The sequence below is a fragment of the Pseudorasbora parva genome, chromosome 10 (genome assembly GCF_024679245.1).
Source record: "Pseudorasbora parva isolate DD20220531a chromosome 10, ASM2467924v1, whole genome shotgun sequence".
NCBI classification, from domain to species: domain Eukaryota; kingdom Metazoa; phylum Chordata; class Actinopteri; order Cypriniformes; family Gobionidae; genus Pseudorasbora; species Pseudorasbora parva.
Window position 1 is genome coordinate 14169010 of NC_090181.1, and position 27218 is coordinate 14196227.

The 27218-nt window shown below is 40.9% G+C and overlaps 2 protein-coding genes across 3 annotated transcripts in view; one reads left to right on the forward strand and one right to left on the reverse strand.

Moving 5' to 3' along the window:
• Positions 1–1085: 1085 nt before the first annotated feature.
• Positions 1086–15390, forward strand: si:dkey-190l8.2. Of its 2 annotated transcripts, XM_067455229.1 has the most exons (10): positions 1261–1948; positions 2043–2143; positions 2226–2380; positions 2643–2811; positions 2884–2986; positions 3080–3210; positions 3778–3995; positions 4144–4252; positions 9925–10155; positions 14512–15390. In XM_067455229.1, the coding sequence occupies exons 1-10, from the start codon at positions 1721–1723 to the stop codon at positions 14603–14605; spliced, it is 1539 nt and encodes a 512-aa protein (XP_067311330.1). In that variant the 5' UTR covers positions 1261–1720; the 3' UTR covers positions 14606–15390. The 2 variants fall into 2 exon arrangements, with proteins under 2 accessions (XP_067311329.1, XP_067311330.1); XM_067455228.1 differs by having other exon boundaries at positions 1086–1948; positions 2643–2986.
• Positions 15391–16766: 1376 nt separating this feature from the next.
• sh3yl1 (SH3 and SYLF domain containing 1) overlaps positions 16767–27218 on the reverse strand; it is a 30161-nt gene continuing 19709 nt past the window's right edge. The window contains exons 8-10 of the mRNA XM_067455230.1: positions 26928–27000; positions 26620–26682; positions 16767–17645 (exon numbers count right to left, since the gene is read on the reverse strand). Of these exons, the coding sequence (XP_067311331.1) occupies positions 17452–17645; positions 26620–26682; positions 26928–27000 (330 nt within the window). The 3' untranslated portion in view covers positions 16767–17451. The remainder of the gene's footprint in view (positions 17646–26619; positions 26683–26927; positions 27001–27218) is intronic.

Consider the following 27218-nt stretch of genomic DNA (forward strand, 5'->3'; position numbering starts at 1 on the left):
CTGAAATAATGGCCTTTTTGAAAGGACACCTACGCTGCGTCCCAAATTATAGGGCCTATAGGCTACATAATATTCGAAAATAGAATTAGTTGCCTATATTTCCCAAATTGTAGTTTGTTGAAAAGAGTCTTCCAAAGATACTTAGAATTCGAAGTGCAGATCAATGCGCAAATCTAACGGCTGATAGCCACCCCGTTCGACTAGGATTCGATTAGAACTACAAACGCGGATAAAAAGTGTTAAAAAACTTACAAGCACGAAGGTTGTGAGTCCGACGGTAGAGCTTTTTAGATAAAGGGGTTTGAATGAATATTTAACCTGACAAAAATATACTTAATCAATGTTATCCACATTTTCCTGCAGCAGCATTAATGACTTTGGCCATTAACTTTTAAATGCATAATTTTATTTAAACTGCAAACACATGAAGGGAGTCTCATTTAAAAAAAACGAACTTCCGGCAGATCAATGGGCTGCTGCATTTATCTCCGTTACAGTAGGACATTAAAGTGAATGTGGAGGATTTTAACTGTGACGATGATTGACAGCAGTAACGGTGAAGGGATGTAGCTACGTATAAGCGACAGAGTCCGTTATATAGACGACGAAGTAATTAGCCGCAAAATTGCATAGCCTACTCTTCTACACACTCAAAAGTATAGGCCTACTTTTTCGATCTTCACAAAAAGAGTAATTTTAGATCGTAATGTCTATAAGTAGGCGAATGGATCGCAGCATCTTTTCTTGTAGCCTACAAGCTACATTTTGATAGATTCACCCTTAAATTTGAATCAAAACATGATCAGACATTCAGTTTCATATTTAGGTTATTTTCAGGCCCTTTAAAATCTCATATCCCCCCCCCCCCACACACACACACACACACTAAACAAAAAAAGGTGAGTTCCCTTTTTCTCTGTTAGCTACTTTGAATGACAACATTTAAGTGTCTAGTTTAAAATAAGACCAGATTTATGAATACAGACCATGGGGTTTAAGAGCTGCAGACATTTTGATTTGGATATGTCGTCTTCAGTGAATTCTCAAAACAAACCAAAAAAATTCTTGGAGGTCGGGTTTTGGTGAGCTTTAGCCTATTTGGGCTGGAAACCGTTCGTCGACCCAACACATCAATAGGCCTATAGATCAGAACAAAAATATATAGGCCTATATATTTTACACAACTGGGCATTTACTTTGGCAAATATAGCTACTGATCTCACAGACACTTTCATTTCAGTCACGTCTTCTAAATGAGTTGCCATTGATTTCAGACCGGTTGTTTTAATATGCATTTGCACTAGCGTTTATGTGTGTAACATGCGAATCAAATGTCTACAGTAGCCTGTTTTATTTCACTTTGGTGGATAGCCTATTACAGAACAGTTTCTGGTAGTTTACTATTTACACCCTGCAGGATATCCTCGATGAAGTGTCAGACGTTACTGGAGTAACTACCTTATTGACCCCGTCGCGTCACTGCCATTGGTGAGATATTCACTCTAGGAGTCCAAACCAACAACTATTCGCATAATCAGAAAGACTACAGAGGATGGAGAGAAGACGTCTTCAGAAGTCCCAGTCATGATGTCAGGAACTTTAACACGTTTCAAATGCTGACTCTCAGTAAAAGATCAGTGCTTGTTCTTACCGTGACGTGAGTGTATTCAGGGATACAACTTATAAGGGAACTTTACCTCCGGCTCCGAGCACCGGCGAAATGAATACGGACGGCGCTTTTCGTCAGTTTGTTCGTCCACTTCAAAGACATGTTTATTTTATCCTTACTTTACCGATCTTTTTCACAGCCTTTACCTTTTTCGTGGATGTGTTTACGTTGCACATTACACCTTGCAGTGAGAATATAGCGAGAAAGTCTTTGAACCATACTGTGGGCATTAATGTTTCCAACACAAGTCGGACGGACAATCACAGCGACCTCAAAAGTGTGAGTAAATGAGATTGCACAATATAGCTTAGCTATTTAAAGCCTATATCACGTGTATCAGTGAGTTACATGGACTGTATCTGTTTTGCCACAGGATCTCACGTGTCACAAGGAAAATCATTTTGCACATGGGCAAGCGATATACATGACAGGTTTACTTATCGGCTCTTTATTCGCTGGTGCTGTATCTGACAGGTTTGTAGCCTATTCGTCCCTTTCTGTTGCGACTAAAGCGTACGAGTTAATTACAAAAAGTCTATTTTCTACCCACATTCAGGTATGGAAAGAAATTACTACTCATATGCTGCTCAGCAGTCCATGCAGTCGCTACTCTGATAGTGGCATTTCTGCCGTATGTGCCCGTGTACCTGACTGGACGTGGCATCAGTGGTGCAGCCTGTTGTGCCATTCACATCTGCACCTACAGTTTAGGTAAAGTTACGCTTGTGTGTGTCTTCTTATTCTGTATGAACACTGGCGGACAACAAATAAATAATTTTAAATGATTTAAAAAAAATTTTTTATAATGCGGTCAGTATTCTGCAGAACTAGCCTACTAGGCTACAACTAGAACGTTGCCTATGGGTGTTTATAATCTAAATTTATACCTCCAACATAGGTTTAGTACAGACAATAACTTAACACAATTAATTAATTTGTGAGGCCTATTAAAAGTGCGTATCTATTTTCTCAGGGGTTGAATGGAGCCTGCCCAAGAATCGCATCTGGCCACCCACCATATTTTCTTTCATCTTTAGTCTGGGAATGATGGGATTGGCTGCCGTTGCTTTCTTGACCAGTGGCTGGTTCCAGTTTCATCTGGCACTGGGCATCCCTCAGATCCTCTTTCTACCTCTTTATTTGTCAGTAGAACGCGCAAACTTCAATGCATGTTCAAGTGTGTTGCATTATTTATTTATTTTTGCAATTATTAGCTTTCTTCCAGAATCTCCTCGATGGCTGCTTCTTAATAAGAGGATGAAAACACTAGAGGGCTATCAGAATAGAAGTCCTGAGGACAAGCGCTACTTGGATCTTGTAAGACACAAAGTCGTACTTGCTCACATGTTTTTGGAAAGTGCATGCAATTGCAAGATGAAAAAATGAATCGTACATTCCTTTCATTGACAGCTTTTGGAGTCTGTGGACACTGAGACGCAGAAGTCGATCTCAGAGAAGACCTCTGCAAAAACAGAGTCTAATTTCGCCAACCTTACATCACATACTATACTGCTGCGACTGTTTATCATGAGTTACATTGGGTATGGAAGTTTAACTTTGGTAATGCAGTTTCCCACGTTGGACGTTTAATGACCGTTGAAAAGACGCCCCTCCAACATGTCCTGTCATGTTTGAAAAATAGTTCCAAAATTAAAGTTGAACGGATGTAACTTAAGTCAGTTTCAGGAAATGTTCCGTGTTACATATTTTACTGTTTTATGCATCCCTACCGAAACTATTTTTGGGCTATGACATGACTTGGCCGTCGGACCAGTTAGCTGGGTTCTGTCCTTTTATGAAAGTACTGTAAGTATTTTGAACATAGCAACAGTGGGGTTTTCCTAAATTTGGAGGATTTTTAAGAATTTGGTAGAGAGGGATTTGACTGCACTTTGAGGAATGTCTTACTGAACTGTTTTTTAAAGCTCAAAGTAAATAGATTTCCTGAATGATTTAACGTTGAGCTGATATTACAAGAAAACACCACTGGCAAGTTTGTCATCTTAAGTTGGAGACATTCCCAACAACTTATTTTCTTTGAAACTACTGGCTATATCTGAACACATTCATTGATATTTACATTTTATATATTTCTATTATCCACACAGTTTTGCATCTGCCCTTACTTATTATGGAATCTGCTTCAGTGTGGGAAGTTTTGGCGTAAATATCTATCTGGCCCAGTTTTTCTCTGGACTGTCAGAGGCTCCCTCTTTGCTACTTCCTTTTCTGTTGAAGCGATGGGGCCGCAGGCCGTTCAGCATGGGCTCGTTGTTCCTTAGTGGCATTTCCTGTATGCTGTCCCTTCTCATTTCCAAGTTCTGCGGTAAGGGACAGTCTTTGAAGTACAATCATCATATGATCATAATTTGATATTGCACCTTAGTGCTTAGTGTAGATGCTATATGTGTAAGTTCATTAGAAGAATATCACTCTTATAATTGTTATTTGCAATATTATCTCTTTCTGAACAGACATGCCTGCCCTTGTTATGACTCTGGCACTGATGGGCAAGCTGTGTATGCAGTCTACCACCTGTGTCTCTTTACTCTATGGGATTGAACTGTTCCCAACTGTAATAAGGTACACAATACTCAAACAAGCCTACCTGATAAAACACATTACTGGTCAGATAATTAGATAACTCGACTCTAAGTTCAAAACACACCTTGGAGTCTACTGCTGTAATGTTTAGATCTCTCAATCATTAAATGTGCAATGGAAATCTTTTTTGTTAGTGTGGACTTTAGAGCCATTTAATATTATTATATTTCAAAAAGTATCTTTATTACAGCTTTTCAAAAAAACATTTTAAAATGTATGTCGCATGGTGGTGCTGAAAACAACATGCACAAACCAGGAATTTCTATTTAAACAGTCATTAATGCCAAAACTCAAAATATGTAGGAGATTGCAGGAGAGTTACAGGATAATATAACACCAGACCACATAAATAGGTTTAAAAAAATGTATTAGCCTTTGTCCTGTGTCAACATAGTTTTTATTATATTTAGTCAGTCGTGTCTTGTTTTATAAGTCAAGTTTTAGTCGACTAAGGAAACCAACAAGGAGATTAACAAGGCTAAATGGCAAGGAAAGACAAGAAACGCAGACACATGAACTAAAAGACCATGAAACCAAACGTTATCCTGACAGTATGAGCTTTTGCTCATCTATGAAAGTATTCAGTATTAATCAAATGGACATCTGTGGCATTTCCGGCATGCTAGGGAGATATTGGATTGTTGGTCCACTGTGCGATATGCTAGACATCCAGAGTAAAATATGCTGATTCATGGTAGACATTATAAAATACTTTTCCATCAGTTACATAATAGTGTGTTAAGTGGCAGTCGTGTGTATGTAAGCAAACAAATGAGTACTAGATAATTTCCCACACTTAACCTGAAATGCTTAAAATAGCTTAAATATAACTGTACACCCTTGCTTCATTAAGAATATGAGATTCCATGATTATACAAATTAGTATCTGCCTCCACTTATTCACACCAACTCAGAGATAAACTTTACTGTAGTAAACGTTGCACAATGGTATTGCTCTTTACATCGTCGGACACATAACAGTAATTACTATATATTGATAATGTTACACAAACCATGTTCCCGCCCGTTGCTGTTCGCCATCTCAGCCTGCACTTAGAATCAGTATCAGTATCAAATCAGTATCCTTAGAAACAATTTGAACAACTTAAAGTGTCAGTGGAGAAGCATACAGTTCATCATAACATCGTAATAAATATCATATACATAATTCACCCGCTATATTGCTAAATATACACAATATTTCATATAAACAAAAAAATACACAGGCATACACCTGTCTTCTCTTGAGATTCCCCTGCTATGCAGCATAGTAATAATAAGGAGAAAATACTCAGCAATGGTGTTGACATGAGTTCACATGGTTTGTGAAAAAAGCATATTAAAAAACACCACATAGACATATAAACAACATTAAAAACTTTAAACACTCCTCCCACCACTTAATTACTCAATCACAAAATAATCCAGTAACAGACTACACCAACACTGATATGTTGATTAACAGACTCAGTTTTCTCTAAATCGGAGAATAGTTGAGCTAATCCCATTTATCACAAGATGTCGTCGTTTTAGGGACCATTTACACTACACCATTTTTATCTAAAAACAGGAAACTTTATGCGTTTTGGCCATTCATTTAAAAATGCAAACTTTTGAAAACAGGTTTTTAAAAACTATAGCATTATCATCTCCATATAAACTACAAGAAATCATGAAAACTGTGATGTCATGCATGCTTATTACATGTTCAGTCTATAGGCCCATAGTGTTTCTTTACAATGTGACATCCCCAACTACTGGCCTGGCAAATGTTGCATTAAATTATTATAATATACTTTTTTAACCAAGTAGTTTATTGTTCCCTTTCAGTTGGTCACTTCGACGTACGTCGGAAGGACCGACGAATTAACTTCACTTTTGGGAGCCCCTATCAGCTTCGAGATATAGAAAACGGGCCAATGGACATTGGCATGCGTGCTTTGCATATCGCACCCCGCCCCCATGGTGCTGGTATAAAGCGGAAGCGATCGCCACGCACTGTTGTCATTCACTTGATGAAGCATCTGACTGCCTACATTCAGCGAGAGAGAGAGAGAGAGAAAGCGTGTGCCAGGAGAAATCGCTCGTGTTGGCCAGACGGCACAAAACTGTGATCTCACTGCTGCTAAAAGAGCCCGGTGCCTTTCTTCCCGGAGGTGCATTAGGAGCTTACTAGGTCATGGAAAACATCGTTTAGCGCCCGAGGGCAACCTGGTGGCTCCTCCCTCCTCACTACCATTGACGGCGGGCAAGCCAGGGGGTATGAAGGTCTCCCGCCGGTGAAACGGGCCGTCACGATGCAACTGTGTCCGGCGACCGCTTCCAACTGGCGTGGGGACCCGAAGCTCCCGTCCAAGGCCTGTAGATTCTCTTCGTCTGACCGCGAAGGCCTACAGGTCTTGTGGCCAGGCTGCGTCCGCCTTGCATGCCATGGCGTTGCTTCAGGTGCACCAGGCCCAAGCAGTCATGGACAAGCACAAGGGTAGTCCTGGCACAGAGCTCCTCCGTTTGCTCCGGACGGTAATGGAACTCGCCCTCCAGGCAACGAAAATCACCGCCCGTGCTATTGGCCAGGCGATGTCCACCTTGGTGGTCCAGGAGCGTCATCTCTGGCTCAACCTGGCCGATATGAGGGAGGCCGACAAGACCCGGTTCCTGTTCGGCGACGCGGTCAAGAGCTTTGCCCAGAAGTTCTCGGCCGCCCAGAAGCTGACGGAGGCTTTTCGGCACATCCTGCCCCGGCGGTCCGCTGCTGCCTCCACCCCGCCACCAGTGGCAGCACCTCCGCCTGCCCGTCACCGTCTGTGGTGCCGTTGGTCCCACTGGTTCGGTCGCTGGGGGCCTGGCTAGTGCTCCCCAGCCCGTCTCACTGGCACATCCGTACAATCAGACTCGGCTATGCGATTCAGTTTGCCCACCGTCCCCCCAAGTTCAGGGGCGTTCACTTCACCTGTCGAAGGAGGGTGCCCTATGCTTCAGGCGGAGATTGCAGTCCTACTGGCGAAGGACGCGATCGAGCCGGTCCCTCCAGCCGATATGAAGACCGGCTTTTACAGCCCGTACTTGATTTTACCCAAGAAAAGCGGCGGGTTACGGCAGTTAGGGCTTCGGGGTCAACTGGGAAAAGAGCAAACTCTAACCCACACAGAGGATCTCTTTTCTCGGGATGGAGCTGGATTCGGTCGCCCTTACAGCGCGCCTCACAGAGGAACGCGTTCAGTCTGTGATGAACTGCTTGAATTCATTCAAACGCAGGACAGCGGTCCCACTGAAACATTTTCAGAGGCTCCTGGGGCATTTGGCATCCGTAGCTGCAGTCACGCCGCTCGGATTACTCCCTATGAGACAGCTTCAACGCTGGCTACATGACCGAGTCCCAAGGTGGGCGTGGCACAGCGGGTCCCTCCGTGTCTCCGTGTCGGATGAGCTCTCACTACAGCCAGTGCTCCCGGGAGAGTGGAGACTTCATCCCCAGGTGGTCCAGCTGATATGGAGCCGCTTCGGGGCCGCACAGGTAGACCTGTTTGCTGCCCCGGCCCATTGCCAGTTGTTTTACTCCCCTCAGCACGGATGCCCTGGCGCACAGCTGGCCCCGGGGCCTACGCAAATATGCGCTCCCCCCAGTGAGCCTTCTCGCACAGATGCTGAGCAAGGTCAGGGAGGACAAGGAGCAGGTCCTGTTGGTAGCTCCGTATTTGGCCCAACAGGATGTGGTTCCCGGAACTAGTCCTCCTCGCAAAAGCATCTCCTTGGCCCATTCCTCTGAGGAAGGACCTCCTGACTCAGAGACGGGGCACCCTCTGGCACCCGCGCCCAGACCTCTGGAAACTCCATGTCTGATCCCTGGACGGAACGTGGAGGTTCTAGGTGATCTACCACAGGCTGTGGCGGACACCATCACTTTCGCTAGAGCGCCCTCTACGAGGCACCTCTTTCCGTTGAAGTGGAACCTGTTCGTCGACTGGTGCTCTTCTCATCGAGAAGACCCCCGAAGATGTTTGGTCAGGGCTGTGCTTTCCTTCCTACAAGATGGGTTGGAGAGAAGGCTGTCTCCCTCCACCCTCAAGGTGTACGTTGCCGCAATTGCCGCTAATCACGATCTAGTAGAAGGTAAGTCCTTGGGGAAGGGTCCTCAGGGATCCGTCCTGAGGGGGGCGAGGAGATTAAATCCCTCTATACCCTCTTGGGACCTGTCTCTGGTGCTGACCGCACTGCAGAGACCTCCCTTTGAGCCTTTGCAGTCAGCAGAGTTAAAAAAATCCTGTCTCTAAAGATGGTACTCCTGACTGCATTGGCCTCCATCAAGAGTGTAGGGGACCTGCAGGAATTTTCGGTCGACGAATTGTGCCTGGAATTCGGGCCGGACAACTCTCACTTGATCCTGAGGCCCCGGCCTGGATACGTGCCCAAGGTTCCCACCACTCCCTTCCGGGACCAGGTGGTGAGCCTGCAAGCGCTGCCTTCGAAGGAGGCAGACCCAGCCCTGGCTTGACAGAGAACGTGGACAGAACGCAAAGCTTTAGGACCTCAGAGCAGCTCTTCGTCTGTTACGGAGGCCAACAGAAGCGAAAGGCTGTCTCCAAGCAGAGGATGGCCCACTGGATAGAGGATGCCATCGTCTTGGCGTATAAATCCCAAGACGTGCCCTGCCCGCTCGAGATTAGAGCCCACTCCACCAGGGGTGTAGCCTCGTCCTGGAGTGCCGGTTCTAGTGTCGGCTTGCTGCGCCACTACCTTCCTCATGGAACGGATACGTGTGCTTATATGCTCCATTCAAATTCCCCAGACTGGCGAACCCTGTCGATTCCTCCACAACCCTCGGCATTCAGACGTGGCGAAGCGTCTGATGCCAGGTCTAACACTCGTTTGCATTGGTGGAACTTGTGTTAGGCTGGGTTCCATATGTTTTGACCCCCACGGCGGTCCCATATGTGTATTTTTCCATGGTACGGCTCCCTAAGGCAAGCCCCTGTCTTTCCCCAGGCTCTGCCGTCTCAGTGCGGTGTTGTTCCCCTCACCTAAGAGGGCCGGGGCCACCCCTGGGACTTCCGTATGTTGTACTGCCCATGGTCAGTCCATACATGTACTCTCCACATGGTAACTCCCTCTGGGGTGATGTGGGAGTTTCAGACGGGGTCTGAGGGGCTCTAGCAGGGCGCTGGAAGTGGTAGTAACTGTGACGTTTTCCATAGGGATCCCAATTCATCTGTCCTTCCAACGTACGTCGAAGTGACTGACTGAAAGGGAACGTCTTGGTTACGTATGGTAACCCTCGTTCCCTGAAGGGGGGAACGGAGACGTACGTCCCATCGCCACAGTTGCTGTACCATCACTGCAGGCCGAGTCATTAGTTCGGCTCCCCAGTGAAAAACAACAGTGTGTGGTGATCGCTTCCGCTTTATACCTGTGCCGCAGGGGCGGGGTGCAATATGCAAAGCACGCACGCCAATGTCCATTGGCCCGTTTTCTATATCTCGAAGCTGATAGGGGCTCCCAGAAGTGAACCCAATTTGTCGGTCCTTTCGACGTACGTCTCCCTTCCCTCCTTCAGGGAACGAGAATGAGGGTTACCATACATAACCGAGATGTTCATGAAATGCACATTGAATTGAAGTCTCTTTTTCACTAACAAAGCGTTTTACACTATGCAGGCAGAAGTGCGTCAGCCTGGTTAGTCTTTGTTACCGGGTGGCCTGTATTATAAATGCTGTGGTGACCACTGAGGGTGGGATCCCTCTGCCAGCTATGATCTGTTACAGCAGTGGGCCGATCATTGGTGCAGCCCTGTGCGTGCTCCTCCCAGAGACCAGTGGCATCCCTTTACCAGACACAGTACAGGACTGTGAGAAACAGCCCAGACTGAAGCTCTCATGCTGTGCATGGTGAGATACATGAAACAATATAAAATTTTTAGCATGACTTATATCTTTTAAGAATAAAAAATACAAAAAAGGTGTGCTCATATAAAATCCTTATTGGGCTCATGTGAAAGATAAAAAGAAAACAATCATTAAACAAAGAACATACACTGATAAGGCATTACATTATATGACAGTTGAAGTGAATACCAATGATAGTGGGTGGGATATATTAAGCAGAAAGTGAACATATTGTCCTCAAAGTTGAAAAAATGTGTTATAAATAGGAAAAATGGGTATGGGTATGGATTTGAGCGAGTTTGACAATGGCCAAACAGTTGTGAACCGGCGACAGGGTCATAGTCAGACAAGGCTCATTAATGCTCACTGCAGATCAGTCAGGGTGCCCATGCTGACCCCTGTCCACCACCGAAAGCGCCAACAGTGGGCATGTGTGTATCAGAACTGGATCACAGAGTAATGGAAGAAGGTGGCCTGGTCTGATGAATGCAGATAATGTGCACCCTTTCATGGAAACGGTATTCCTTGGTGGCCTTGGCCTCATTCAGCAGCAGTGGCGTGCACAGGAGGGGGAGGGGGCTTGAGCCCCTGCCCCTTTGGAAGTGAAAGTGCCCCTTTCAATTGCACTGCAATGCCCCCACAAATGCGATTTCTACCGAGAGGGACCCCGCCCCGAACGCAATCTCTACCGATCGGGACGCAACACTTAGAGGACTTAAAGGATCTACTGCTAACGTCTTGGTGCCAGATACCACAGCACACCTTCAGGGGTCTAGTGGAGTCCGTGCCTCGATTTTTCAGGGCTGTTTTGGCAGCAAAATGGGGACCAACACATTTTTAGGAATAATGTTATGCCTGATCGGTGTATATTAATACATTCTGCATTCTTGGTCAGTGAATGTATGTTGCCCTATTCAGACAGTAATTGTTTCTTGCCACCTTAGTGATAAAACTTGTGCATTCGGATGGTGATTTATTCACGGTGGAGGAGCAAGTTTTGTGATCCTGCACACCTGGGAACACTGCTCACATGGTCAATATAATGATTGCATGCTGTAAATAAAATGTCATATGCTTGGTATAATAAGGATAAATTTATATGGTCATATAATTAGAATATCATCTGAAAGTTGATTTATTTAATTAATTCCATTCAAAAAGAAAAAACTTGTTTGTATATTTTATTAAGTCATTACACACAGACGGATATATTTCAAATGTTTATTTCTTTTAATTTTGATGATTATAACTAACTAAGAAAATCCCAAATTCAGTATCTCAGAAAATGTTAATATTATGAAAAGGTTCAATATTGAAGACACCTGGTGCCACAGTCCTTTAAACAAAGGCCTTTAAATGGTTTCTCATTCTAGTTCTGTAGGCTACACCAGAGTCCTGCAACGGGTCGGGTACCCGCGGGTATCCACGGGTACCCGCATAAAAGTGGCTAAAACGGGTGGATTGTGACATTTATAAAATTCACGGGCGGGGATGCGGGCGGATAATTAACTCTGTGCGGGCGGGTAGTAGCGCGGATGGGCGGATGAAAAATATGTGCAATATTTCTGTGGCAAAGTGAGAGAGAGAGAGAGAGAGAGAGAGAGAGAGAGAGAGAGAGAGAGAGAGAGAGAGAAAGAGAGAGAGAGAGGCGTGATTGTGAATGAGCGTCAACTGCGAGCCACACTGGTCTCGAGTCCTCTGAGGGAGCTCGGAAGCATATAAAGACGAGAGATCACCAGACCTGGATTTGACGTTGAGTTGTGTTTACTTTGTACTATGTGCGTGCGCTTGGCAGATGTCGGGGCTGCCCACGTTACTTTCGTTTTGTTTGGTTAAAGTCTTTTAAATGTTCGCCGGTTCCTGCCTCCCCATCGAACATATTGTAGGCTATTACAATTTCTATGTCCAAATTACCATTAGTCCTACACACACACACACGCAACAACGATATGCCATTTGACCCATCACGTCACCACCACTGCGACATAACGTAATACGCCTCTCTCGTAACGCAGATGGAGCGAGCGTTGCTGGAATAGCAATGGATGAAGTAAAAGTAAAGTTGGTGAGTGGAGTATATGAAATTGTTGACAATGAGTCTTTAAAGGCACTTTTGCCTGTTTCATTAGCCCATTCATGACGCTGTTGATGTTGAGATAGGTGATGTTGAGATAAAAATAAAGCATTTTAATTTGAATGTTTTCGCGTTTGTGATTTATATCGGGCACGGGTCGGTTAACGGGCCAAATATTAACGGGTCTGGGCGGGTACGGATTTAATTTTGAAATTTTCAAGGGTCACGGGTCGGATCTGGTGCTAAACCTTGCGGGTACGGGCGGGGGCGGGTCTCCAAAAATGGACCCGTGCAGGACTCTGGGCTACACAATCATGGGAAATACTGCTGACTTGATAGTTGTCCAAAAGACGACCATTGACACCTTGCACAAGGAGGACAAGACACAACAGAGGCTGACTGTTCACAGAACTCTTTGTCCAAGCACATTACAGAGAGGCGATGAGAAGGAAAAGATGGAGTAGAAAAAGTGTAAAAGCAAGGGATAACCGCACCCTGGAGAAGATTGGGAAACAAAACCCTCAAAAATGTGAGGGAGATTCACAAAGAGTGGACTGCAGCTGGAGTCAGTGCTTTAAGAACCAATACGCACAGACGTATGCAAGACATGGGTTTCAGCTGTTGTATTCCTTGTGTCAAGCCACTCTTGAACAACAACTCTTGACACCGTCAGAAGCGTGTCGCCTCGGCTAAAGACTGCTGCTGATTGGTCCAGAGTAATGTTCTCTGGTGAAAGTAAATTTTGCATTTCCTTTGGAAATCAGGGTCCCAGAGTCTAGGAAGAGAGGAGAGTGTTCATCTGCTGGTGTTGGTCCACTGTGTTTTCTGAGATCTAAGGTCAACGCAGCCATATACCAGGAAGTTTTAGAGCTCTTCATGCTTCCTCCTGCTGACCAACTTTATGGAGATGCAGATTTCATTTTCCAACAGGACTTGGCACCAGCACACAGTGCCAAAGCAGAGAGTACCTGGTTTAAGGACCATGGTATCCCTGTTCTTAATTGGCCAGCAAACTCGCCTGACCTTAACTCCTTAGAAAATCTATGGGGTATTGGGAAGAGGAAGTCGCGATATGCCAAACCCAACAATGCAGAAGAGCTGAAGGCTACTATCAGAGCAACCTGGGCTCTCATAACACCTGAGCAGTGCCACAGACTGATCGACTCCATGCCATGCCACATGCTGCTGTATTTCAGGCAAAATGTATTGTAGTAATTCAGGGAAAAAGTATTGAGTGCTTTACATGCTCATACTTTTCAAGTAATATTCTAATTTTCGGAGATACTGAATTTAGGGTTTTCCTTATTTCTCAGTTATAATCATCAAATTTAAAAGAAATAAACATTTGAATATATCAGTCTGTGTGTAATGAATGAATATAATTTACAAGTTTCACTTTTTGAATGGAATTAGTGAAATAAATCAACTTTTTGATGATATTCTAATTATATGACCAGCACCTGTATTTAATTATTTAAATCTGTTAAAAAATAGGAAGACATATAGACACACATTATAGTTAAAATGTTAAAGGATGTACTTTTATTCCACATTGAAATGAGCAGAAATAAGTTAATACAGCCTCGTATTTGCAGGTTCATTTCATTTCTTCGCATTTCAGTATAAAAGTCTAGATCTTTAAAATGCATCCAAATTATAGCAACTGTACGGTGCTCTGCAGTGGAAAAAAGGATATAAACAGTGAATTTTGAAGTGACATATTCTTGACAACTCAGAGATGTGGATTCTGACGGCAATTAAATTACCACACGGCCTTGATGTTTGTCAAAAAACAGTAGGTAATTCGGCCAGGGATCAATAAAAATAAAATCACTGACTAGCCCCTGCCAATGATGAAAATGCCTTACGACCCCACGAGAAACATTTACTGTGCGAATAGGGCTTTTGCATACTAAACAAGCAAGTCAGAAAGCCAATAAAGGAATTCTGATAGCTGAAAAGCTTCTGTTTCACAAGGCTGATCAGGTGTAACAAACATGAACACATACTGAATATTTTAAACTTTTGATCAGAGAGGTCAATGAGGCAGTATGGCAGAATTGTGTTGTATGTGACATGACAGCAATGTTAAATTTAACAGTAAATGTCAAGCCATGACTTCTTTTTATTATCAGCATGCAATCTATACATCATTTTACATAACCAAAAATTAGCAGCCTGTTTAAAGATATTTGGGGAAGTGATGGTTAACTGCATTCAATATATTAATAAGAATATACAATTCATTATGATTAATAAATCATGTTTGTTTGTTTTAATGTCAGTTGGCCCATAAAGCCTAAACAGGAGTCGAATGCAGATTTTACCAAGGAGACAGACATAAAGGACCAAATGGAATGCAATCCCCTCTCAACATAGTCAACAAGTGGAAGCTGTTTCTTATCATAGCAGAGAGTGACTTGTTCATAGATTTGTTTTCTTTTTTTATAACATTCAAGTAAAACAGGGTTTATGGATCTATCAGGATGTCAGCATTTCTAAAGTATATATTCAAGGAAATATACTATATGGTTTCGAGATATGTCAATAATGAACTTTGCTTCTGGGTGGTGATGAACATCTGTCAAAACTCATGTTATATTTAAATACATTAAATGCTGCTATTGATAAATGCACAATATGCACACCTTTTTATACCTTTCCTCCTTTGAGTAAATAACCTTAGTTGTTTTAAAGCTTTATTGACAAGTTCACAGAATTGATTTCCTAACATGTTACCTTCAGAAAAACAATTGGGGACAAAGTAATTCTTACACAAGTCTTATAATGACAGTATTGTTTTGAACAGCTTGCATACCATGCAACAACAACACTACAGGAATGACTGTTTGTGTGTGGAGAGTCTTCAACTTTATTTTTTTCTTCTTCTTTTTAGTAATATATTTCTATGAACATCCATGGATCTGTCCATTGCACTTTTTTATAGTGGAAAGGGTTTCTTTAGATTATTAAAATGATCCTCACACAAATAAAATAAAAAGTTGCTTAAGAACTGTTAACTGAAAGGTTCTTTGGGGAACCCAAACTCTTCTTTAATGACATTGGTGTTAAAATATTGGAACCTTGATTTTTAAGTTTGTATGTGACTGTCATTGGTACTGCAATGTAATATACATGTTTGATTTCTCCTTGAGAATAAAGACCACTGCTCATGAATGCTAGCTATGGAAAGTGCTATTTTAATTTCTTGATATTAAAGTAATCCTGCATACAGTTGTTTGCTGAAGTGGAATAGTATAGTTGCTAGAGCTGCACTATTATGAACTTTCTACTATTTGTGTCCTTTAAAAAAAATCATTATACACTTTCAATTCAGCTGCTTCTTGAAATGAGTCACCATTTGTGATTTTTGGACATCTTTACAGTTTCTTTATGAAAGTTTAACAAAGTGATCACTTATTAAGATCCCATACAGCATATGTTTACACCAAACAATTTACCTCACTCAAGGGTTCCAAAGTACACATTCAATAAGCTGAAGTCTTTAGACAGGAACAACGAATAACCAATAGCTATTATTATTAATATTTTTCACTGCATGTGCATATTTGTAAATATACTGATCTATAGTCTTGAGGCAGATGTAACAGAACATTCAGGGTATGTTTACATGGCAACAATGTAAAAACCAGGTCAAAACGATTCCGTACACACAAGACCATGCACCATCGCTGCTGCATTTTAGATCAGTTGCAAGGGTTTGATGCATGAACCAGGAGTTGTGTGGCCTGCCCTGATAGGAAGGGTCTAATCTTAATGTTGTATAATAAAAATCTGCAGGACCGGGCTGTAGCCATGAGGTCAGCAATCACAACTCTGGGGTTCCTGGCTGTCTTGGAAGGACTTATGGTTGATGAACCTATCTTAAAGGAGAAATTGTGATGAAGTGCTGGGTTGGTTAAGACCACAAGTAGTTCTGTCAGCAAGGTTGAGTTGAAGGTTATGGTTCAGCATGATCCAGACAGAAATATCTGTCACGCAGGCTGGCTTGAACCACTGGAGGGCAAAAGCTTACGTTTTCAGGCCCCCAAAAAGCTGTTGTTGAGTACATTTTTATGCACTTTAGCCGTTCATTTACGTTTTGGTGGCCTGAAAATGTTAACTTATGAAAATGGGTTTCAAAGTAGCCTACACGTTTTTGAAAACTGTCTCCATGTACAAAAACGATGCACATGCGCATTAGCTACGTTACATTTTATCGCCATGGTGTATGTACGCGGAAAACGAAAAAAAATTCTCCGTTTTAACCATATCGTTGTCGTGTAAATGTGTCCTCAGTTTCAGTTGTTTAAAAGAATTTGCTGTTACAGAACATCATTTGCATAGGCATATAGCCTACAGAAAGTTTGACTTGTATGACACCTTGTGGGCAAGGAGTATTACCACCATTCATTATCAATATAATATATAAGCAATATAATATATGTACATAATATATTCTAATTTATAACTTATTTATTTTTAAATACAATGATTTAAGTTTAACATCAGCACCACAGACAAATTGAAATGTCAAACATGTAGGAAATTATCTTTATTAGAACTGATATAATTTTTTATACAATAGGAAACCAATCATTCATGTTTGATTAACATTTGTGCAAAGAGCAATAAAGTTAAATAAAGAGCAATAAAGTTCCTTCAATAGATCAAGTCAGATGTGAAGTTTAAAAGTTTATAGCTCATAACACTTTAAATAAGGCATCTTTATAAGCTTATCATTTGTAGTCTGCAAAAACTGTCACTGTTATTATCAAGAGAGAAAAAATGGCACAACATGCAGTTGTGTGTCACTGTGCCGATGGCAAATCATTGTGCTATCCTGTTTCAAATACCTGGAGCGCACAAAATACCACTTTTTATGTGTTTCAGTTGATATTACTGTGTCTACATACAACACCATAATTGTATTCCAATGCGTTTATAAATATAGCATTATTAAAAATTTAAAAGGAACTCTTTACTAGTCAACCCAAATACCAATAATTAAACAGAACAAAATGAAAATAAATAAATCATAAACATGGAAAACACCACCTTTCATCCCTTCTTCATAAACCCTTGAGGGGAACACTGACCTAATGCTCCTGAAAATATACACCCTCATCATAAACGTCATTTCAAACTGTGCAAAAGAAAAGGACCCATCAAAGCCAGACATCATTTGTCACCAAATTTAGCTTTTTTAAGGGCTTTGAAGTACCTCAGCTATAGGACACAAAATTGGCTGGGAAGATCCCAACCTGCCCTCTTAGTTCCCCCTCCCACCAGTCGTACTGGGAATCAGTTTTGGTGATAACAGTGATGCGATCTCCTACGGAAAAGCTCAGATCCCCCGGCTGCTGGCCGGTGAACGGATGCACAGCTGTGACCACCAGAGTGCCGCCTGATGCTTGATCTAGAACACAATCAGAGGAAAGGTGAAAACAGAATTTCAGGATACAAATCAGTATAAAGGAAATGTATTAAAGACAATAACACATTTAGTAAAACATATTCATGAACAAATACATACATATATATATATATATATTAAAAAAAACATATTCATGAACAAATACATACATATATAAAAATACTAAATTAAGAACTAAAATTAAATTAATTGTAGCATTTTAAAATAGTAATTATATTACACACCTAATATATGATTCTCAAATGGTAATTCCTCATTATTAAAAACAAAATATTTATTAAAATTTGTTCATGAACTGATTAAAATGAAACTAAAATAAATAAATACAATTCAAAAAAGTTCTACTTTGGTATCAACCTGAATGTGTTCTCACATTTGTATACGTAAACTGTATATATTTATTTTTGTCATTTGGAAATCTTGTTGGAATTTATTTTAAATGTATCCTAATGGTAGTTCACTTTGGAACAATACGTTTAAATGAATTAAACTGTACAATGCACTTAGTGTGCTTTGCCTTATTTGTAAATCAGTTTGCTAAATGATTAAATGAAGATAATATAAATGTTGCACAAGTTTAAAGTGACATTATATTTTAACATAGTCATGAGCATATAATACAATATTTATGATATTCGAAACTTGCCTATGCATATACACTCACCTAAAGGATTATTAGGAACACCTGTTCAATTTTAAATTAATGCAATTATCTAATCAACCAATCACATGGTAGTTGTTTCAATGCATTTAGGGGTGTGGTCCTGGTCAAGACAATCTCCTGAACTCCAAGCTTAATGTCAGAATAGGAAATAAAGGTGATTTAAGCAATTTTGAGCGTGGCATGGTTGTTGGTGCCAGACGGGCCAGTCTGAGTATTTCACAATCTGCTCAGTTACTGGGATTTTCACACACAACCATTTCTAGGGTTTACAAAGAATGGTGTAAAAAGGGAAAAACATCCAGTATGCGGCAGTCCTGTGGGCGAAAATGCCTTGTTGATGCTAGAGGTCAGAGGAGAATGGGCAGAATGATTCAAGCTGATAGAAGAGCAACTTTGACTGAAATAACCACTTGTTACAACCGAGGTATGCAGCAAAGCATTTGTGAAGCCACAACACGCACAACCTTGAGGCGGATGGGCTACAACAACAGAAGACCCCACCGGGTACCACTCATCTCCACTACAAATAGGAAAAAGAGGCTACAATTTGCATGAGCTCACCAAAATTGGACAGTTGAAGATTGGAAAAATGTTGCCTGGTCGAATGAGTCTCGATTTCTGTTGAGACATTCAGATGGTAGAGTCAGAATTTGGCGTAAACAGAATGTGAACATGGATCCATCATGCCTTGTTACCACTGTGCAGGCTGGTGGTGGTGGTGTAATGGTGTGGGGGATGTTTTCTTAGCACACTTTAGGCCCCTTAGTGCCAATTGGGCATCATGTAAATGCCATGGCATACCAGAGCATTGTTTCTGACTATGTCCATCCTTTTATGACCACCATGTACCCATCCTCTGATGGCTACTTCCTGCAGGATAATGCACCATGTCACAAATCTTGAATCATTTCAAATTGGTTTCTTGAACATGACAATGAGTTCACTGTACTAAAATGGCCCCCACAGTCCCAGATCTCAACCCAATAGAGCATCTTTGGGATGTGGTGGAATGGGAGCTTCGTGCCCTGGATGTGCATCCCACAAATCTCCATCACCTGCAAGATGCTATCCTCTCAATATGGGCCAACATTTCTAAAGAATCCTTTCAGCACCTTGTTGAATCAATGCAATGTAGAATTATGGCAGTTCTGAAGGCGAAAGGGGGTCAAACACAGTATTATTATGGTGTTCCTAATAATACTTTAGTTGAGTGTACATTTGTAATAGCAATTGGTGAACACTAGAGAGCAGCATGTATTCTCTTAAAACAGTTTAGCTCACTTTGGCTCAGTATGCTGGCACTCTTTCTCTCACACACTTTTAAACACCACAAAATGTTCCAACTCTAATAGCTGGTGGTGTGGTACAGTATTACCATCTGCAGATACGATCTGTCAGCCAGGGGCAAAACCCCTTTCTTTATCTGTCTATCAACATGTTCAGATATAAAAAAGTGTGCAATCATTTCTGCTGTCAGGTTAACAAACAGCAACTGTAAACCTTCAATTATTGAAACTCTTGACTATGTGATTTAACACATCAAGCTGGAATAAATGAAAGATTTACAGTAATCTGGGTCATTCCTTCCTTTAGAGGTCTGTTGGAAAACAATACATTTTTAACCAAATTGCAAAATATTTTAGCCTATGGGTAAAAAAAGATGAAATTTGAATTAGTGTCCTAGAAATCTTAACCTAATCTTAAAGTTGGCATGAAAAAATAAAATAAAAAATTCACCCTATTTTATAAATGCATGTCATTGTAAACAATTTATCCAAAATGTTTCCTTAAAAGTTTATCTCTCACAGTTCTGACTTTTTATAGCACAATTCGGACTTAATATCTTGCAATTCCGAAAGGAATATACAGTATACAGTCACAATATACAGTAGGAAAAAAATCTGTTGCTACATCCATTACATCACAACTATGTTTACTTTATTTTATTTACTTGTAAAGTATTTGATTAAATGTAATTAGTTACTGTACTAAAGTATCTTTTTGGCTACTTTGTAGTTTTACTGAGCATCAAAGATATAATCATTTATTTATCATTATCACCTTTACTCTCTACTACATTTTTTGAATAAGTATACAATTTCCTCCAATACATTTGCGATGAGTAATGCAATTACTCTGCAGCAGCTTATTTTTACTACAAATGAAGTGATATTGCCATCTACAGGGCATTGAATGTAATATATCTTGTGTGTTTTGCCCTTACCCACCAAACTTCTCAACAACACTCTCAGATTTTTTTTTATAAAAGCTGTACTGTTTAGGGGTACAATAGCTTGTCACTGGGGCAGTACCCTTAAAATGACATCTTTGTACTTTTTTTATACCCCTAAAAGGTGTATAATGATACCTTAAGGTATATATTGGTATATATTGCTACTCTAAAGTACTAAAATGCAACGCATAATGCTGAAAACTGCCCCAGGGACGAGCTGTTGTAACCCCTAATGGTACAATTTGTAACCATTTTTTTTCTGAGTGAAGGCTACATGAATGCAAGTACATTAGCAGGTAGTTTTGAATCGCAGGTGTTTCGTACGTATGAGATCAGGGCAAGGCTGGAGCCGGTGATGAGCCCGAAACCAGTCCAGTGAAGTTCATTTGACTTAATATTATTTAATTTATCCGTTATATTGTCCTTTTTGAGAACTTGTAGCTTAACCAATTCAACTCTGCGCCCCACCCGTGGGTCTAATATTGCATCATCATTCAATCATTCAAAATATGCTGCTGAGCTGAAGTGTTGACTTTTGATTGCGTCTGCAATTTTAAGGTGTTCAGTTTAATTTTAGAAAATGAACACGTGAATTTGCGCCCCTAAAACAAATTCAACTGTGTGTTGTTTTTTCCCTGGCATGTCTCTAAGGTGTTGAGGAGTAGTGAATCTTTGAGACTATGTTCAGTACGAGTAAAATATTTAAGACTTTTAAGTCGTATTGGAATTGGTGACTAGGAATCATTTTCAGAGTAAGGTATCTGTATTTTTGTATGTTTTGGGGGTTGGCGAGGGGTTTTCGGGGTGAAGCCAAGAGAGGAGAGGGGAATCAGACAGAGGTGGAATGCGGTTTCACACTGTTGGCACCTGCTCTGAAATCTCCTGACTCCAAATAAACCTCAGGCGTTGCCAAAAGCTTCAGTCGAGCCGTTTTTCGCACTAAATGCTTTTGACTTGTATCCTAAAATAACTGCATCCATTCAACATAATGTTCATTCCCGCTACCACAAATGCAAGACATGACAAGCCGGGCGCAAGACAGCAATACAATCCAGAGAGTTTCTTCAGGTTTGGAAGGGCTGTGTATTTTGGCAGAGTGGCGACATTTGAGCTATGCGGTTTTCTACTTGCACACGCAACATCTGAAAAAGTGACAGCTCATGACAGGGAGGAGGGCCTGCTGCTTCCCCCCTGCTGCTAAACTTTAGACTGGAGAGTGGGTTAAGCCCTATCAGGTACACGGTGACCAAATCCAATTGATGTAACTATAGATAAATCGCTGGTACCTGATTATTGTGGAATGCAAAAGAAACAATTAACAATTGACAACCTGGATTCACATCTCATTCCAAAGGAAAAGGGAAAGCGTGATTAATCAGAGAAAACTGTGCGACAGCTGCTCAACGTGTCATTACATTCAACAAATCAAAACCTCATAAAACAGTTTCCCTTTATAGACAAAAGAGTCTTTAGAAATCAGGGTGGCTCTCTAACCACCTTTTCCTAAGGCCAGAGATCCATCTAAATGACTATTATTTACAGCTTTAATGATCTTGAGGGTAAGGAGTGTTAATGAAACAGTGAGGAGTGAGAGTTTTCCAGGTCTCATTTTTCACAAATGATATCATGATAATTGGGGGGAGAGAAATGTCTGCCAGTAAAATAACAAGCAATGTGAACACACACCCAGGGACTTTTTTTCCAGCTTGTAACAATACAGATAAGTATCTCTTTGACTCATCTTCGAAAGATTGTAGTCCGTTTCATTATATCATGATGAAGTCTTTCTAGTAACACATCTGCAACTTCTATAAAAGTGGACTGAACACTGATCAAATCAAATGATATCCCTCTGAACCATTTCATTAAAAGTGCTTTTTTTCTTCTCTCAGAATGTTAACTTTAATGGGATAGTTCACCCCCCAAAAAATGTCTTTCTAAACATTCCAAAAAATAATTTACGGGAAGGTGCGCAGGAGTAATGTAAAGGCAGACGTACTAAAACTTTAGTGTATGATTGTTTCATTATAAATATGGTTATTATCTCTAATGAGGTCACCCAACTTAATACATGGTTTACCCTCTGAATCTAACCACTTTATGTCAACAACTGGAAAAGTCAGTCAGCTATTTATCACGTTTATCATTGTGCCTTTTGCCCCAACACCATATGTGCCCTTTACCCTAGATACCATACTTTTACATATTCCTCCGTTATTGAAAATCTGTTGCTTTAATTACCTTGAACAAAACTGAAAATCATTTAGAACACATTTGTCTCAAAATATAAACATTGATTTGATCTATTTTCATTTTCTACTTAAAAGGGTACTTTTAAGTAGAAGCACCAAATTTTGGGCCCTGGGTACAAATTGTCTTGCTGGGCCCCCGTACCAAATACCATAGTGATACCAATGGGTGGGGTATTGCATTTTTATCATAAAGACAGAAAAGGTATTTTTGTCTCATGGGGATGAAAGACAACAATTCCCAGAATGCTTCGCTGCCCTGTGAGGCCATTCCCAAAGCCACCACTACTGGATAACTGAAACGGAGTTGGAGAAGACACTACAATTAAAAACTGAATGTGTCTGTTTAATGAGTGAGTCACTGCGCGAGTATCACAGCACTGAGCAGGGGCTGGGTCTATGCGAGTCGCCTGTAAATTGCGTCATATCTGCGTTACCCTCGGTTTCCGGAAACGCTTTACTCTAGCAGTGTGAACAAGTGTCACAGCAGCCGCCGAGTGAACACACAGAGTAACGTCATAACATAATTTTAAACATACTTAAATGTATCTAATATGATAAACAGAGCTGCGTTTATGCGTTTAAGCGGAAAGGGCACCGGTGACTGTGTCCCATCATAATAAAGGTCCTGCCGCTCGCAAGCCATGTGTTTGCTTAACAATCGCTCCAGCGGCCTCGCTCAGCTCCTTCAACATTCGGTTCTGTTCTGCTTCATACTATAGTAACGTTAATAACCACATTCATGAACATGATTTCTGCCTGAGTCCTATCCCAATGCTTTCCCACCGGCTTTGAGGTGAAGACCACATGTCCCAAGATTCTATGCTCAAACCTGGCGTCATCAAATAACACCTTTGTTTTTGAATAGGCGCACTCGAGTCTCTGAGGCACATTCAAAAGTAAGCAATGGCAAGAGTTTAGGACTAGGATATCTTTGTTGGACCAAATGTAGAGAACAGGATTATTTGGCAAACTATTTAAAAACAATCACTATTTGAATTTCGTTTGGTGACAGTTTACTTAAACCCGTACAATTTTTCCACAGTAACACTTTTTACACTCTGCATTTGCATTGTTCTGTATGGTTTTGCTGTCAAAAAAGTCAACAAAATAAATGGGAGACATCTGTTGTCCTGATTTTGATGAAGTCATCCAATGCCATGCTTTGACATACAACAGGCGTACCTGTCTACTTATCCTGAATTAAGCAATGACAACTGGCTGTTGAAAGACATGTCAAGTAGTTGGCTAACAGTATCTATTCCCTGTACGATTCATCTGGCTCTCTTACACGTGATCCTCCTCTGGCCAAAGGATTGCTGTTGGCTGATGGTTAGGCGTCTTATGCAGTTGACAATAAACCCGACTCATCATTTAGATTGTCAGATATTTGTTGATTGGAGAATATTACCATATAATTTGACAAAATCCGGTAATTAAACATCACAGCAGGGAATTGGACTCCTATTCCCACCTGAAGGAGATGTGAACAATGAAACCTTGTCTACAGCAGTCTCTAACAGTCTGGATCGTGCTGAGGCACGTGCACATTTCAATCAATTCCCTTCATTTACACATCTGAATCAACAGAGTTAAAAATAACCATACGAATGCACCATAATAGCAGCTAAATGAATTAAAGAGTAAACACAGGAAATGAGGGATATCAGTTAATCATTCCCAGGCTGATGTATGTGTGAGGGAAATTGAGATAATACTCAAATGCACATATTCATTTAGCTCTTTCAATCTAATTTTAGCCATTTTTAATGAGTCGACTTGTGTGCACGTCAACAATGAATTATTGTCGGATTTAATGTGTAAGCGAATAGAGTATCACTCATTTATGTAATTAGAAGGAATGCAAATGTACTGCCAACTTTTTTAGTGGCAAAGGTGATCTGTTTGACTGTTGGCATCCATGCGTTCAAGAACAACTTTACCCGGGACAGCAAACCCCCACGTCATTTATCTACGATCACAGAACGTGTCTTTAGTTTATATTAGACTTATCATGCTTGATCGCCCTCTCTCATAACGTCATTCGCTCACATTAAATGAACTGCAGTTGCGCAAGTTAGGGACAGAAGCAAACACAACCTCTAGACATGCCCTCCTAAGAGAAGTTTGTATTGTATTTGACACAGCAGCAAACACATACAGGTACAAGCGGTTTTCTCTTCAGCGTGCTATGCAGAAACTCTAGTATACTTTAGTTGTAGCCTTTTATAGAATTTGAATATCCTCAAACTGCATTAAATCAGAGTCTGAAATGCAAAAAACAGAGTTTGTGCTCATCCTACTACATGATTTTGTGTGAAACTGCTCAACTCCCACTTACTTTCTTTCAGCAACTAGTATCCGACTCAAGACTGAAAAGTGCCCCAAACCCCTCTAAAACCAGCCAACAGACCATACTGACAAGGCTGGAAGACGAACTAAGACCACAAAACCAACTTAGGCTGGTTTAAGATGCTTTTTCAGAAGGGTTATGAGCAAGTTACTTTAATGAATAGCTTAAAAAGACAAGTTACTGGTGCGTTGCGTCTAGCTGTTTTCTTAAGACTGCAGAATTTGCTTCCTTTCAGTTGTCCTTTATGAGCAGAACACAGTATAATCTCCCTTGAGTGTTGAGTGCTGTTGTTGGCTGTCCTGGACTTAAAATCACTGTGTAATGTTATTCTTATAATGTTTTCATGATCAATCATTGCTGTCATTTATACTTGTGTACTAAGGATTGGCACTAGTACTCGTCTGCTGTTTAGTTGGGAATAAAAAAAGTACTGTTAGCAATAAAGTAGCCTTAAGGACTTAGACAATCTAAGATGACGTCTCCTCCAAGTTTGTCCTATTTAAAGGACAGGGAGGATGCCAAATGTTTTGATGCTTGGGTCTGTATGTGACAAAATCCACCTGGCCTGAATCTATTCACAAACACACTATTCGTCTATTAGCTAGTGGCCTTTAAAATCTGTGGGAAAGAATGCGTTTTTGCTGAGTAGCTGACTTGTGACATGGCAAAGAGCACAGAGGCTCTTTCTGAAGAAAGGAAGATGGGAAAACGGCCAGTCTACAGTTCATGGCTTCTTTTGAAATCTTCCCAGCCAGTCGGAGTGGCTTTCCTCGAAACGGGGCAGGCGAAGCCACTCCGTAGCGTGTTTTTGATCTAATCCCTATAATTCAACTTTAAACATGGGCCTTTAGAAACCTAATGAAAATAAATGAGAATGTTAGTGGAGTTGAATTTACGACAACACAAATCATCCTCCACAGGCTGAGCTGATTAATGAAAGGATCTCACACAGCACTGGGGTGTTTCTACTCGTGCATTTCTGTCGTTTAATTAGCCGTCGCTAATGTAGCGGTTTTAATCCACTTTATAATTTATCAGTGTCAAATGAAATGCATGACCACATTGTCATCTTTATTCTCAAAGGTCTTTCTTGCTGTTTGAAAAAGTGTCTGATTAACCTCATCATATACAGAAGGAATAATCCCTTTTGTTGCTTGATAATATGCTTGGGTGGGCTACAAAACACACAGTAAAAGCCTCTTCTGTCAGTTTATTTACCGTGGTCACAGGTGTGAAGTGTGTCTTTTTTCTTTTTTACAATAGGCATAATTCCACTTAAGTAAGGAAAAACATACTACATGGTTTTATTAGCTGTGTGGGAAGCTTGTGCTAACATAAATACACAAAACATTATTTCTTGACAGAAACTTTTGAATTATACTTTCTTAGGCACTAACATAGTCATCATCTCATCTCATCTCATCTAATAAAATAATAATTTTCTACACAGCACTCACCTGAGCTTTCGTCATCCCAGCTGTCTAAGCTTGGATAGAGAGCTGGCTTCACAGATGCGGGAGCTGTGAAAATATAATTTTCTATTATAGTTATAAATATACTTTTTAACCAACATAACCAACACTTAGTCACTCAGAGTCACTCAGAATCAAAGGCAAGGAGATAGGAACTTCCCTCCAATTTTACAACAGCCCCAGGAAATAATATGAAAAAAGCTTTTTAGACCTGTGCGAGTTCAGTCAGTCACCATATTTCTACTCTGAAAGATGAAATGCATGCAGATCTGAGAGGTCACTCGGGGTCTTACCTCTTGTCCTGGGTGTGTAAGAGGAGGCAGCTCTCTGTGTGGGAGGCCTTGGTCTAGATGGTGCTGAACTCACCTGTGAAAACAGAGACAAATGAATATACATCAACAGGCTTGTCTCTCACCCAGTGAACTTGATAAACAGAGACTGGCACTGAAGCCATAAAAAAATCAATAAGTTCCAGTCCTTGAAAGGACAACTAAACCACTTTTTTTTGCGTGAATTTGTAAGGTCAATTTGCACCTTAAATATTAGTTGGATTAAAAGTATACAAGCATCTAAATATTCACTGT